The sequence below is a fragment of the Schistocerca nitens genome, chromosome 8 (assembly GCF_023898315.1).
Source record: "Schistocerca nitens isolate TAMUIC-IGC-003100 chromosome 8, iqSchNite1.1, whole genome shotgun sequence".
NCBI lineage: Eukaryota > Metazoa > Arthropoda > Insecta > Orthoptera > Acrididae > Schistocerca > Schistocerca nitens.
Window position 1 is genome coordinate 298,319,078 of NC_064621.1, and position 14,225 is coordinate 298,333,302.

The 14,225-nt window shown below is 44.5% G+C and overlaps 1 protein-coding gene across 1 annotated transcript in view; it reads left to right on the top strand.

The window, feature by feature from the left end:
* Positions 1 to 14,225, top strand: part of LOC126198549 (uncharacterized) — a 78,549-nt gene that overhangs the window by 51,685 nt on the left and 12,639 nt on the right. Inside the window, exon 5 of the mRNA XM_049934971.1 lies at positions 11,874 to 12,133. Within this exon, the coding sequence (XP_049790928.1) occupies positions 11,874 to 12,133 (260 nt within the window). The remainder of the gene's footprint in view (positions 1 to 11,873; positions 12,134 to 14,225) is intronic.

Here is a 14,225-nt window from a genome sequence, read left to right on the forward strand (position 1 = left end):
CGCTCTTTGGCGGGTTCATACTTGGCTACCATGGACCCCCAGCTTTTGCATCATCTTTTCCCCTACATGCTGCATGTCTAACCTCTTGCTATTCCTTTTCCCCTCCATTGGGGAACATGTTTGGGGTGTTTTTGGGAATGTGTTCTGCATTTTCTGTAGCTGACGTAAGAACAGTCTCACCACTGTTTTTCATTCCTGTTTCTTTGTTCACCTTCTCCTATCTCCTTCCTCCATTTTGGCATTTGAGGCTCCTCTTTTTCTTCTTCCTCTCTGTGCCTGAAGACCGGCCCATGCATGTGATGTGTAACAGGTGACTGGGTAACATGTAATTCCCAGCCCCGGGTTGACAGTTAGGATTTGCACAGGTTGACAGTTAGGATTCACACATACCCCCTGGTATAGGACCGAGCGAGGTGGCGCAGTGGCTAGCACACTAGACTCGCATTCAGGAGGACGACGGTTCAATCCCGTGTCCGGCCATCCTGATTTAGGTTTTCTGTGATTTCCCTAAATCGCGCCAGGCAAATGCTGGGATGGTTCCTTTGAAAGGGCACCCATCCTTTCCTAATCCGATGAGACAGATGACCTCGCTGTTTGGTCTCTTCCCCCAAACAACCCAACCTCAACCCTGGTATAGGCCAGGCCCAGGGAGGGGTGAATGCTTGAGCTGCTACCTTTCCAAATTGCCAATTGGACCCTCTGTCAGGTGACCAGGATGTATGGCCTGAGGTGTGGACAACAATTACCTAAGGCGGGTAGCCCCCTCTAAGGGGTGGGGGGTGGGGGGGTGGGGGGGAGGTTCCCAGTTGGAAGGAGTATGCCATCGGAGATGCTGGCAATCATGGGAGATTTTCTCACAATGAGCCAGTCATCATCTTCACAGTCCACGTCTACAGAACTTAAATGGAATGAAGTGCCCGATTCGAGGACCTCCCCCCCAGTTGCAGCATGGTTCCTTGTGGTTTCACATACTGAAGCTGGTCAGAGCTTTGCAAAGGTAAATCTGTTTCTTATTCAGAAAGATGATGATGCAGTTGCCGGACCTGTGAAATCCTGCTCGCATTTATGCAATGGCACTTTTCTTTTGGAGACTACTTCTGATCCTCAAGCACAACAACTGCTTGCCGTATTGCTTCTCCATGGCTATCCTGCTTGTGTCGAGGCCTGTAGAACTCTGAATTCTTTCCATGGTGTTATTTGCACTAGGCTGCTAGATGGTCTGACTGAGGCAGAAATCCAAATTTACCTCTCTCATCGGGGTGTGACTGCTGCCCATTGGGTTATGAAAAAGGTAGATGCATCCTTAGTGCCCACACACGCCCTTTTTATCCCCTTTGATAGAGTGATGCTTCCATCCAAGATCAAGTAGGCTATGAAGTTACCACAGTTTGACCATACATTCTGAACCTGATGCACTGCTAAAAGTGTCATCATTTCAACAACACTCGAATGTCTTCACAACACCCAGCCAAATGAGTAACCTGTGGTAAGGATGCGCACGAGGGTGATTGTACGCCTTCTTCTTCCTGTTGTATCAACTGCATGCCACCACCTCCTCCCAAGATTGTCCTGTGTATCTCCGTGAGAGGACTGTCCAGGAGATCCAAGTGAACGAAAAAGCGCCTTACCCGGTCACTCAAGTTATTGGCTAGTTGCGCAAACCCAGCATTTTACCACCTGGCACTTACAGTACTGTTCTTGTTCCATCTTGCTCCATGAAGGACATGGCCATGCAGACAGCAAATGTGAAATCGCCCAGTGTCATGGTAGCATTGCCATTTCCTCATTCAGCTGTGCAACAACAAGTCACCAAACACTCGCCTCCTGGGGCGAAGTCACCTGCTACATAACCAGCTGGCCAGAAAGGACAGAAGGAATACTCCTGCGAAGACTTTCTACGTCCCTTTAGCCAACAAACATCTGAGTCTTTCTCTGCCACTGGAAAGACTCCAGAAAGTCAAACAAAGGCAAATGATCTTCTCCTTTGCTGACTCGAAGATCCTCTTCGACTGTGTAGCCATGTGATACCCCCACCTGGCCAACCTCTGTGTCCCCGGCGCACACCATCAACCATTTTTCTGCCAACACCTCTGTGGATCCCATGGAGCAGGATCCTCCAGCCTCTGCACCCTGTAGCAGTGAGTCTTTAAAGGCTGACACTGATGTGACACCTCTTCGTTTTTTTCCCTCCTCCCATTTCCTCTCCTTCAATGGAACAACCGTGGCCTCCAAAAAACTGAGTTAAGGCTGCTCTTAGAATCACAGCTTCCACTTGTTCCCTGCCTCCAGGAAACAAAATTGCATCCTCACATCTGCTTTCAGCTCTCACATTTCTTCCCAGACCATTTTGACCTCTCTGAGGATGGCATTCCATCTCATGGGGAATTCATGCTGCTCGTATTGGATGACGTTTGTAATCGACCCATCTCCCTGACTGCCCACCTTCATGCTGTTGCAGTTCGTCTTTTCCTTCCTCACTTGATCTTTTTCCTTTGTATTGTTTACATCCTTCTGGCATTTGATGTCACCAGGGCAGACTTCCTCCAACTTACTGGGCAGCTACCATACCCCTTTCTGCTGCTCTACCACACTCCTTTCTGCTGCTCAGTGGCTTTAATGCACACCATACCCTTTGCCATTCTTCCAGAACCTGTCCGAGAGATGCCCTCTTGGCTGACCTTCTCAGTCAACTTAACCTTCTCTGCCTTAACACAGGAGCACCCACATTCCTCTCAGGCTCCACACACACCTATTCCCATTTGGACCTATCTTTCTGCACTGCCCAGCTTGCCCAATGTCTTGAGTGGTCCATTTTCTCCAACACATACTCAAGTGACCATTTCCCGTGTGCTATCCATTTGCTGACTCCACCTACGTGCACACCCAAGTGGCAGCTTACTTAGGCCAACTGGAGACTTCACTCCTACCTGGCGAACTTTGACGAAAAACATTTCCCCATTTGTGATGATCAGGTAGAATATCTTACAAGCATTATACTTACTGCCGCAGACTGTTCCATTCCTCCCACATCCTCTTTCCCATGCCATGTCCTGGTCCCTTGGGGGTTCCGAGGCATGCAACGACGCAATTCGCACGTGGAGACATGCTCTCCACATTTTTACCCATCATCCTATGATGGCAGACTGCATTAGTTATAAACAGTTGTGTGCACAGTGTCACCATGTTCTTCAGGATAGCAAAAAAGCTAACTGGATTTCATTAAATAGTTCTCTTAACAGTTCCACTCCCTCTTCCAGCCTCCAACGACTCTCTGAGACCAAGATCCATCCCCCAATTTTCGGCCTGACAGTAGCAGACGATGTCATAGTAGACCCTATTGCCATCTCCAACACCTAGGGCCGCCATTTTGCAGAGATTTCAAGCTCCTCCTACTATCATCATGCCTTCCTCCATCGGAAACGAGTGGAGGAGGCTCGGGCAATACCCTTCTCTTCTCAGAACCGTGAGTGCCACAATGCTGCCTTTACTATGAAGAATCTAGATCATACTCTCATTTCATCCCGATCCTCTGCCCCAGGGCCATACAACGTTCACATTTCAGATGTTGCAGCACCTTTCTCTTGCAGGCAAGCACTTTCTGCTTCATACATACAACTGTATCTGGGCAGAGGGCACGTTTTCTAGACACTGGTGTGAAGCCATTGTCATGCACATACCTAAGCCCGGTAAGGACAAACACCTTCCTTCTAACCGCCTCCCCATTTCCCTCACCACCTCACCAGTTGTGTTTGCAAGATGATGGGAACATACGATTCATGCCTGGCTGATATGGTGGATCAAGTCTTGCAAGTCACTAACCGCTCCACAATGTGGATTTCGAGCACGCCGTTTTGCAGTTGACCATCTCATAACTTCGCCCACCCATGCCATGAATGGTTTCCTTCAGAAATCCCATACTGTGACCATGTTTTTCAATTTGGAGAAAGCCTACAACTGGTGAAGAACTGGTATCCTCTGTACTCCCTACACTTGGGGTTTCTGAGGCCGCATGCCCCATTTCCTTCAAGAATTTTTAAAAGACCAAGTTTTCAAGCTAAGTGTGGGTTCTGCCTTGTCAGACACCTATATATGGGAAAATGGTGTGCCCAAGGTTCTGTCCTGAGCATCATCCTCTTTGCTATCGCCATTAACCCTATAATAGCCTGTCACCCGCCAGGCATCTCCTACTTCCTTTTTGTTGACAATTTTGCCATCTATTGCAGTTCTCCACAGGCTTGACTAATTGAGCGGCGTCTTCGGCGATGTCTCAGTCATCTTTACTCATGGAGCATCGACAATGGCTTTCATTTTTCCACTGACAAAACTGTTTGAATAAATTTCTGGCAGCGCAATTGGTTTCTTCCACCATCTTTACATCTTGGGCTTGTTGCTCTTCCATTCATTGAAACTGCGAAATTCTTGGGGTTCATTCTTGATAGGAAACTTTCTTGGTCCTCCCATGTGTCTTATCCGGCAGCCCACTGTATGTTGTCCCTCAGTATACTACATATTATCAGTGGTACTTCCCGGGGAGCAGATCGAACCACCCCAGTCTCTTGTCCATTCAAAACTCGACTATGGGTGTTCTGTTTATGCACCTGCACCTGAGTCCCTCTTACACTGTCTCAATACCATTCACCATCATGGCATCCGTTTGGCCACTGGTGTCTTTTACACTAGCCCAATTGAGAGCCTGTACGCAGAAGTTGGCAGACTAACGCTGTCCTACCGCCGTGACTTTCTCCTCTGCATATATGCATGCCGTTTGTCTGCCATGCGTGGCCACCCATCCTATGCCTCCTTCTTCAATGACTCCTTTGATCACCAGTATGGGGCACACCCCTCTTCTCTGTTACCACCTGGAGTTCGCTTTTGTCTCTTGCTCCAGCAGCTCAACTTCACGTTACCTGAAACTTTCCTGGTGGGTGTGAACCCTTCACTACCTTGGCTTCATACGGTGGCCTGTGTTCACCTTGGCCTTCATTTTCTAACTAAGGACACTACTCCAGCCTCGCTCTATCGCCATATGTTTCTCGAACTTCACATGGAACTTCGTGATAATACTTTTGTGTACACTGATGGCTCTCAAACTGACCAGTGGTGTCGGGTGTGCCATAGTCATTGGTACCAATGTTTTTCGATATCAGCTTCTGGAACATTGCTCAGTAGTTACAGCAGACCTCTTTGCCCTGTATCAGGCCATGCAGTACATCCGGCGACACAGGCCCTCCAAAGCCTCTGTGTGCTGTACACCATCCATCCCTTAGTGCAGTGGGTCCAGGAAAACTATCACTTGCTCACTCTTGATGGAGCCACTGTGATGTTTATGTGGGTTTCTGGTCACGTCAGTGTGACAGGAAACAAGTCCGCTGACGCTGCTGCCAAGGCTGGAGTCCTCATACCTCAGCCGGCTAGTTCTTACATTCCCTCCAATGATCTCTTTGTTGCCGTCTGTCAGCAGCTGGTTTCACTGTGGCATCACCACTGGTACTCCCTTCATGGGAACAAGCTCTGGGTTAATAAGCCTCTCCAGCAGCTTGGATGACCTCTCGGTTCTCTCACCATGAGGAGATCATTTCTGCTAGGTTGCACTGTCTTTTTTTACCCATAGCCATCTGTTAAGTGGTGCTCCCCCACCACTTTGTGCTCATTGCACTCAACCTCTGACGGTCCACCATTTCCTGATGGAATGCCCTTTTTTTTAACCATTACATTCTCATTTGCGTTTACCATCTGAGTTATTGACCACTTTACTGAATGACGAGCAGGATGTCGACCACATTGTACTTTTTACCTGTCGTAGCAATGTGGCGAAGGCCATTCAATTTTTAGTTCAGTACCTCCTCTATAGCATATTTCATAAACCTTTCTCCACCTCCCTGTTTTTAGCATAGTTATCTTCATCCTTAAGCCTGGGAATGACCCAACATCATTTGACAGCTACAGCCCAAGTAGCCTGGCCAACGTACTTTGTAAACTGCTCAAGAGGATTGTTAGGTTCTGCTTATGTTGGGCACTTGAATCTCAGGACCTTTTGTCCCAGCATCAGTGTCGCTTCCAGGAAGGACGCTCTACTACTGACCATTTACTTAGACTGGAAATAGAAATCCAACAGGCTTTTACAAACTACTGGCAACGTGTTGCAGTCTTCTTTAACTTACGTAAGGCATGCAACATAGCTTCGAACCATCACAGTTTAGTTCCCTTCATGATGGGCTTTTGCAGTCCCCTTCCTATTTTTATCCGCGAGTTTTTGTCCCAAGATGCTGTAGCACAGTCCTCTTTCTTGGGCTTTATTTTTGATAAAAAGCTGTGGCTGCCCCATATTTACCAACTGAAGACTATCTGCATGTGGAAGCTTCATGCTCTCCTCCTCTTGATCCACACGTCTTGGGGTGCAGACCATGCTACTCTTCTCCATCTTTACCACACTCTAGTTTCATCCAGACTAGATTGTGAATGTCAGGTTTGTGGCTCGGCAGCTCCTTTCACTCTGAAACTACGTGACCCTGTTCATCATTATGTGATGCTTCTGGCTATCGGTGACTTTCGCACTTGTCCCATCTAAAGTCTCCTCACAGCGAGCAGGGATTCCACATCTACAAATACAATGGAACTAACTCGTGGTCTCTTACACAACCACCATTCGACAATTCCCTGACCTTCCCGTGTACCCCCTCCTCATCATTGCAAATGAGGAATGTCTCCCTCTTGATACCCGTCCTTAGGTGGGATTGTCAGTTGGAATGCATCTCACTTCTCTCTGTTGGGATCTCCATCTCCACTCACTGGAAAGTGCCCTGTATATTTCCTCCCTCCTCCCCTCCCCCCCTTTCTATGGTGCCTTGGTCACAGATTAGGAGTGACATATTTCAGTGTCGTAAGGTCTCTGTTGCCCCTATGATATCCCAGTGTCATGTACATTCCATCCTTGGAGAGTTCAGGGGGGGGGGGGGGGGGAGTGTTGTCATCTTCTACACTGATCGTTTTAAAATGGCGTATAAGGCAGGAGACACTTTTACATCACCTACTGGCATGGAACATCATTTACTGCCAGGATCATGTAGTGTGTTCACAGCAGAGCTGTTAGCCATTAATAGGGCTCTCCAATTTGTTACTCAGGCCTCCCTCCACAGTGTTTTAATATGTACTGACTCAATGGGCAGCTTGCAGGCTATAGACCAATGCTACTCTCATCACCCTTTGGTCTCTGCTATCCATGACCTTCTCTCTGCCCTTGGCCACGCTACCTGCTCCGTTGTCTTCCTTTTGGTCCCAAGTCATGTGGGCATCCCAGGGAATGAACCGGCTAACCGTTTGGCTAGAAAGGCAGTACTTACCCCATTCCCTTTCATGATACACATCAAATCTCTCTTTGTCGAAAAGTGGAACGTCATCTGGTGTGCTACTGCTCTCAGTAATAATATTCACACAGTCAAGGAGACTACTGCAGTTTGGCACTCTTCCGTCCACTCCTCTCAGAAGTAGTCCACTGTCATATGCCGTCTACGCATCAGTGATACTAGTCTCACCCATTGTTTTCTCTTGCATAACGAGCCACCCCCACAATGTGACTGTGTGACCAGACTGACAATATCCCATGTATTATTGGAATGTCTCCTCCTTTTGACCCTTCATACTAAGTATACCCTTTCAGATTCCTTGTCTGTAATATTAGCAGACAATTCATGGATGCTTGAACTGGTTCTCAATTTCCAATATCAAAGTGGTTTATATTTTCAGCTATAAAGTTTTGCTTTGCTCCTGGAGCAGGGGCAGGGTGGTTGCGTTGTGCCCTCTCTTTGTTTCCTAAGTCTGGGACCCTTGACCAATCTCCCCTGTAAAGACCGCTCTTTTATCCCTCTGTTTTCCCAGTTTTTAGATTTGATATGCCCTTTTATAACTTCTGCTGTATGTGTTTAAACTTCCTCGTTTTATTGTTGGATCCCTCTGACTGGTTCGAGCCACTTTTAGTATAGTCTCTATCTTACACCTTATACAAGTAACTTTTGAATTGCAGGACTGATGACCTCACTGTTTAGTCCCATAACCCCCCCCCCCCCCTCAATCAATCAATCAATCTCCAGACATAGCCTCCATTGGTGTGCAAAGTAAAGCTATTCAGAGTTCAAACTATGTACACAAAACTAGAGCAGAAACAGGAATAACTGTTGTCTAATATCTGTCACTTTTCAGGAATACATATTTAATCAGATCTTTAAATCGAAGAGAAGGAATATTATAATGTATAGATGCCTGAAACTTCAGAATATCTTCTCAATTATTGTTCTGAAAATGGAGCAATTCACCCAAAGGCTGACATCATAGAGACTGTGCAGGAAAACATCCAGGACAAGGAAGGAATCATATCAGACAAACATTATCTTATTTTCCAGTCGATCAGTTGGAAGATGGAAGAACACTGTCAGACTACACCATCTAAAAGGAACCCACTTTATGTTAATTTAAAATTCCATTGGCTAACAGAAATCATTTTGGTTGTACACTTAGAATAGCTTCATCATATCAGACTGACTCTGAAATACAGGGCATCTTAGTCAGTAGGAATTACAGCTATCAGTGATTCACAATTTTTATAATAATACCGAGAATGTTGAAGGAGAAATGACATATTTACATTAAACAGTATAAATGTATATTGGATGTAAAAGTAAAAATTTCTTACCCTTTTACAACAAGATTTTCTATTGAGAAAACAAAGTTACTTATCTTTTCATGAATACGTCATATAAATACAAGTAACAATTACCCACCCGGACTGTTTATGGACATTATAGCATCTGGTTGCTTAAGTATGCTATTGACATAGCAGTTGTTCCAATTTGAAAGGCCGTACTCCGCTAGAACACATTTCTTTTTCAATGTAAGGCAAACAGCCTCTTTATCTAGATTCACTATCATCAGATGTATTATTCTTTATATTTGCAACTAAACATTGATCATATAGATTTGAATCTAATCTTTGTATGTTACTTTGGTGTATGGTCATGTTTGTGTATCTTACCTTTGACAGAAAATGATGGGGCCATGATCAATAACATTTTTGCTGCTGTTGTTGTTGTTGTGGTCTTCAGTCCTGAGACTGGTCTGATGCAGCTCTCCATGCTACTCTATCCTGTGCAAGCTTCTTCATCTCTCAGTACCTACGGCAACCTACATCCCTCTGAATCTGCTTAGTGTATTCATCTCTTGGTCTCCCTCTACAATTTTTACCCTCCACGCTGCCCTCCAATACTAAATTGGTGATCGCTTGATGCCTCAGAGCATGTCCTACCAACCTATCCCTTCTTCTAGTCAAGTTGTGCCACAAACTCCTCTTCTCCCCAATCCTATTCAATACCTCCTCTTTAGTTATGTGATCTACCCATCTAATCTTCAGCATTCTTCTGTAGCACCACATTTCGAAAGCTTCTATTCTCTTCTTTTCCAAACTATTTATCGTCCATGTTTCAGTTCCATACATGGCTACACTCCATCATATAAATACTTTCAGAAACGACTTCCTGACACTTAAATCTTTACTCAATGTTAACAAATTTCTCTTCTTCAGAAACGCTTTCCTTGCCATTGCCAGTCTACATTTTATATCCTCTCTACTTCGACCATCATCAGTTATTTTACTCCCCAAATAGCAGAACTCCTTTACTACTTTAAGTGTCTCATTTCCTAATCTAATTCCCTCAGCATCACCCGACTTAATTCAACTACATTCCATTATCCTCGTTTTGCTTTTGTTGATGTTCATCTTATATCCTCCTTTCAAGACACTATCCATTCCGTTCAACTGGTCTTCCAAGTCCTTTGCTGTCTCTGACAGAATTACAATGTCATCAACGAATCTCAAAGTTTATATTTCTTCTTCATGGATTTTAATACCTACTCCGAATTTTTCTTTTGTTTCCTTCACTGCTTGCTCAATATATAGCTTGAATAACATCGGGGAGAGGCTACAACCCTGTCTCATTCCCTGCACAACCACTGCTTCCCTTTCGTGTCCCTTGATTCTTATAACTGCCATCTGGTTTCTGTACAAATTGTAAATAGCCTTTCGCTCCCTGTATTTTACCCCTGCCACCTTCAGAATATGAAAGAGAGTATTCCAGTCAACATTGTCAAAAGCTTTCTCTAAGTCTACAAATGCTAGAAACATAGGTTTGCCTTTCCTTGATCTAGCTTCTAAGATAAGTCGTAGGGTCAGTATTGCCTCACATGTTCCAATATTTCTACGGAATCCAAACTGATCTCCCCCGAGGTCAGCTTCTACTACTTTTTCCATTCATCTGTAAAGAATTCGCGTTAGTATTTTGCAGCCGTGACTTATTAAACTGATAGTTCAGTAATTTTTACATGTGTCAACACCTGCTTTCTTTGGGATTGGAATTATTATATTCTTCTTGAAGTCTGAGGGTATTTCGCCTGTCTCATACATCTTGCTCACCAGATGGTGGAGTTTTGTCAGGACTGGCTCTCCCAAGGCCATCAGTAGTTCTAATGGAATGTTGTCTATTCCCGGGGCCTTGTTTAAACTCAGGTCTTTCAGTGCTCTGTCAAACTCTTCACGCAGTATCGTATCTCCCATTTCATCTTCATCTACATCCTCTTCCATTTCCATAATATTGTCCTCAAGTACATCGCCCTTGTATAGACCCCTCTATATACTCCTTCCACCTTTCTGCTTTCCCTTCTTTGCTTAGAACTGGGTTTCCATCTGAGCTCTTGATATTCATACAAGTGGTTCTCTTATCTCCAAAGGTCTCTTTAATTTTCCTGTAGGCAGTATCTATCTTACCCCTAGTGAGATAAGCCTCTATATCCTTACATTTGTCCTCTAGCCATGTCTGCTTAGCCATTTTGCACTTCCTGTCGATCTCATTTTTGAGACGTTTTTATTCCTTTTTGCCTGCTTCAGTTTCTGCATTTTTATATTTTCTCCTTTCATCAATTAAATTCAATATTTCTTCTGTTACCTAAGGATTTCTACTAGCCCTCGTCTTTTTACGTACTTGATCCTCTGCTGCCTTCACTACTTCATCCCTCACAGCTACCCATTCTTCTTCTACTGTATTTCTTTCCCCCATTCCTGTCAATTGTTCCCTTACGCTCTCCTTGAAACTGTGTACAACCTCTGGTTCTTTCAGTTTATCCAGATCCCATCTTCTTAAATTCCCACCTTTTTGCAGTTTCTTCAGTTTGAATCTACAGTTGATAACCAATAGATTGTGGTCAGAGTCCACATCTGCCCCTGGAAATGTCTTACAATTTAAAACCTGGTTCCTAAATCTCTGTCTTACCATTATATAAGCTATGTGAAACCTGTCAGTATCTCCAGGCTTCTTCCATGTATACAACCTTCTTTTATGATTCTTGAACCAAGTGTTAGCTATGATTAAGTTGTGCTCTGTGCAAAATTCTACCAGGCGGCTTACTCTTTCATTTCTTACCCCCAATCCATATTCACCTATTACGTTTCCTTCTCTCCCTTTTCCTACTGCCGAATTCCAGTCACCCATGACTATTAAATTTTCATCTCCCTTCACTATCTGAATAATTTCTTTTATTTCATCATACATTTTTTCAATTTCTTCGTCATCTGCAGAGCTAGTTGGCATATAAACTTGTACTACTGGAGTAGGCGTGGGCTTCGTGTCTGTCTTGGCCCCAATAATGTGTTCACTATGCTGTTTGTAGTAGCTTACCCGCACTCCTATTTTTTTACTCATTATTAAACCTACTCCTGAATTACCTCTATTTGCTAAATATTTTATTTCTTCGCATGTATCCAGTTGTATTGTAAGTAACTATCTAAGATTGTGTCATGTATGTTTGTATGTTGACTTTGTTTTTCCCTTCAGATTTGGGATGAAGGCAAGCGTTTCTGGCAACAGTATAGACAAACTGTTGGATGCATCTGATGATAATGATGTTGAGGGTGGTGGTGATGATGATGATGATGATGATGATGATGATATTATTGAGATAGTAGGTGACAGCTCTCCAGCAGAAAATGTGGAGAAATGCTCTCAGCAGTTTGAAAAGATAGGTATACCAGCAGAGAGCTTGGACCATGTGTCACAGAAAAAAACAACTATGCCTTTGAAGGAAGATCTTGGAGGTTTGTTGTATTACTTCATAAGATTATTATTGAATACTTTTGTGTTGAATTTTTCTGTCGGTCCCTCTCCCTCTCCTCCCCTCCCCCCCTCCTCTCCACCCCCCTCCGCTTACCCCACCCAATCTTTCTGCATTCTTCCTCCTTTACACTGTTATATAATTTGATAGGAAGTGTCATCACGTTGTTCTTTTTTTTTCCATTACACAGCTAGAAATGAAAAGCAGTATTATTACTTAAAGGAGTGAGGGGTGTTGCCATAAACATTTCAAACTGTGGAGTTTTGATACTGTAGAACAACAATTCCTTCTTTATCAGTTGCCAAAAAGTTAATATAACAAATGCTTTGTTGGCTCATATATATTTTTTGCTACTGCACTCACTTGTTGGTATATGCAGCTCAAAATTAACTCAGTGTTTAAGTGACAGACTTGTTGCTCCAGAGGCCAGAGATTTGGTTCACAGTGCGTCCAAGTATTTTTATCTGTCATTTTTCTTTCAGCTTTGACAGTGTTTGTTAATGCGAAAAATGCAGAATTTCACTTTGGCTTAGAGTTCACATTAAATTGAAAGTCCACCTGTAACTGGCTAGATAAGTATGTTCAGAGGGTTGGAGGAAACAAGGATATATCATCTTTAATACATCCCTGCCTAGTAAAGCACTTTGTTGTTTATACCAGTCTTTGTGTTGATGACAGCTTTACCATTTTTACCTCAATCAAGCTTTTGTGTCACTGTCCTTTTACTTGCATTCCAATATCTTTCACCCAGTTCTTGCTTTCCATTTTCAGCAACTACTTTTTGTAGTCTCTCTCTTTCCTAGATGTCTTTACAAGGAAAATTAATGTACCACATATCAAATTAAACAGTGGAAAATGCAGGATGGAATGTAACAATACCAGAGAAGGAAAGTTGCTACTCATCATATAGTGGAGATGCTGAGTCGCGTTAGGCACAACAAAAAGATTCACACAATTATAGCTTTCGGCCATTAAGCCCTTTCTCAGCAGTAGACACACACACACACACACACACACACACACACACACACACACACACACACACACACAACTTGCAGACACGTCTGCAGTCTCAGAGAGCTGAAACCACACTGTGAGCAGCAGCACCAGTGCATGATGGGAGTGGCGACTGGGTGGGGGTAAGGAGGAGGCTGGGGCAGGGAGTGGGAGGGATGGTATGGTGGGAGTGGCGGACAGCTAAGTGTTGCAGCTTAGACAGAGGGCAGGAGAGAAGGTGCAGAGGGAGGAGGGGGTAAGTAGCAGAAAGGAGAGAAATAAAAAGAAATTAGAAGACTGGGTGTGGCAGTGAAATGACGGCTGTGTAGTGCTGAAATGGAAACAGGGAGGGGGCTGGATGGGTGAGGAAAGTGACTAGCGAAGGTTGAGGCCAGGATGGTTACGGGAATGTACGATGTATTGCAGGGAAAGTTCCTACCTGTGCAGTTCAGAAAAGCTGGTGTTGGTGGGAAGGATCCATATGGCACAGGCTGTGAAGCAGTCATTGAGATGAGGGATATCATGTTTGGTAGCGTGTTCAGCAACTTGGTGGTCCACTTGTTTTTTGGCCACAGTTTGTCGGTGGCAGTTCAAACGAGCAGACAGCTTGTTGGTTGTCATGCCTACATAGAATGCAGCACAGTGGTTGCAGCTTAGCTTGTAAATCACATGACTGGTTTCACAGGTAGCCCTGCCCTTGATGGGATAGGTGGTGTTAGTGACTGGACTGGAGTAGGTGGTGGTAGGAGGATGTATGGGACAGGTCTTGCACTAGGTCCATTAAAGGGGTATGAGTCATGAGGTAAGAGACTGGGAGCAGGGGTTGTGTAAGGATGCACAAGTATATTGTGTAGGTTCAGTGGACGGCGGAATACCACGGTAGGAGGGGTGAGAAGGATAATGGGCAGGAGATTCCTCATTTCAGGGCACGACGAGAGGTAATCAAAACCCTGGTGGAGAATGTAATTCAGTTGCTCCAGTCCCGGATGATACTGAGTTATGAAGGGGAATCTGTGGCCGGACTGTGGGACTTTGGGAGGTGGTGGGAGACTGGAAACATAAGGCACAGGAGATTTGTT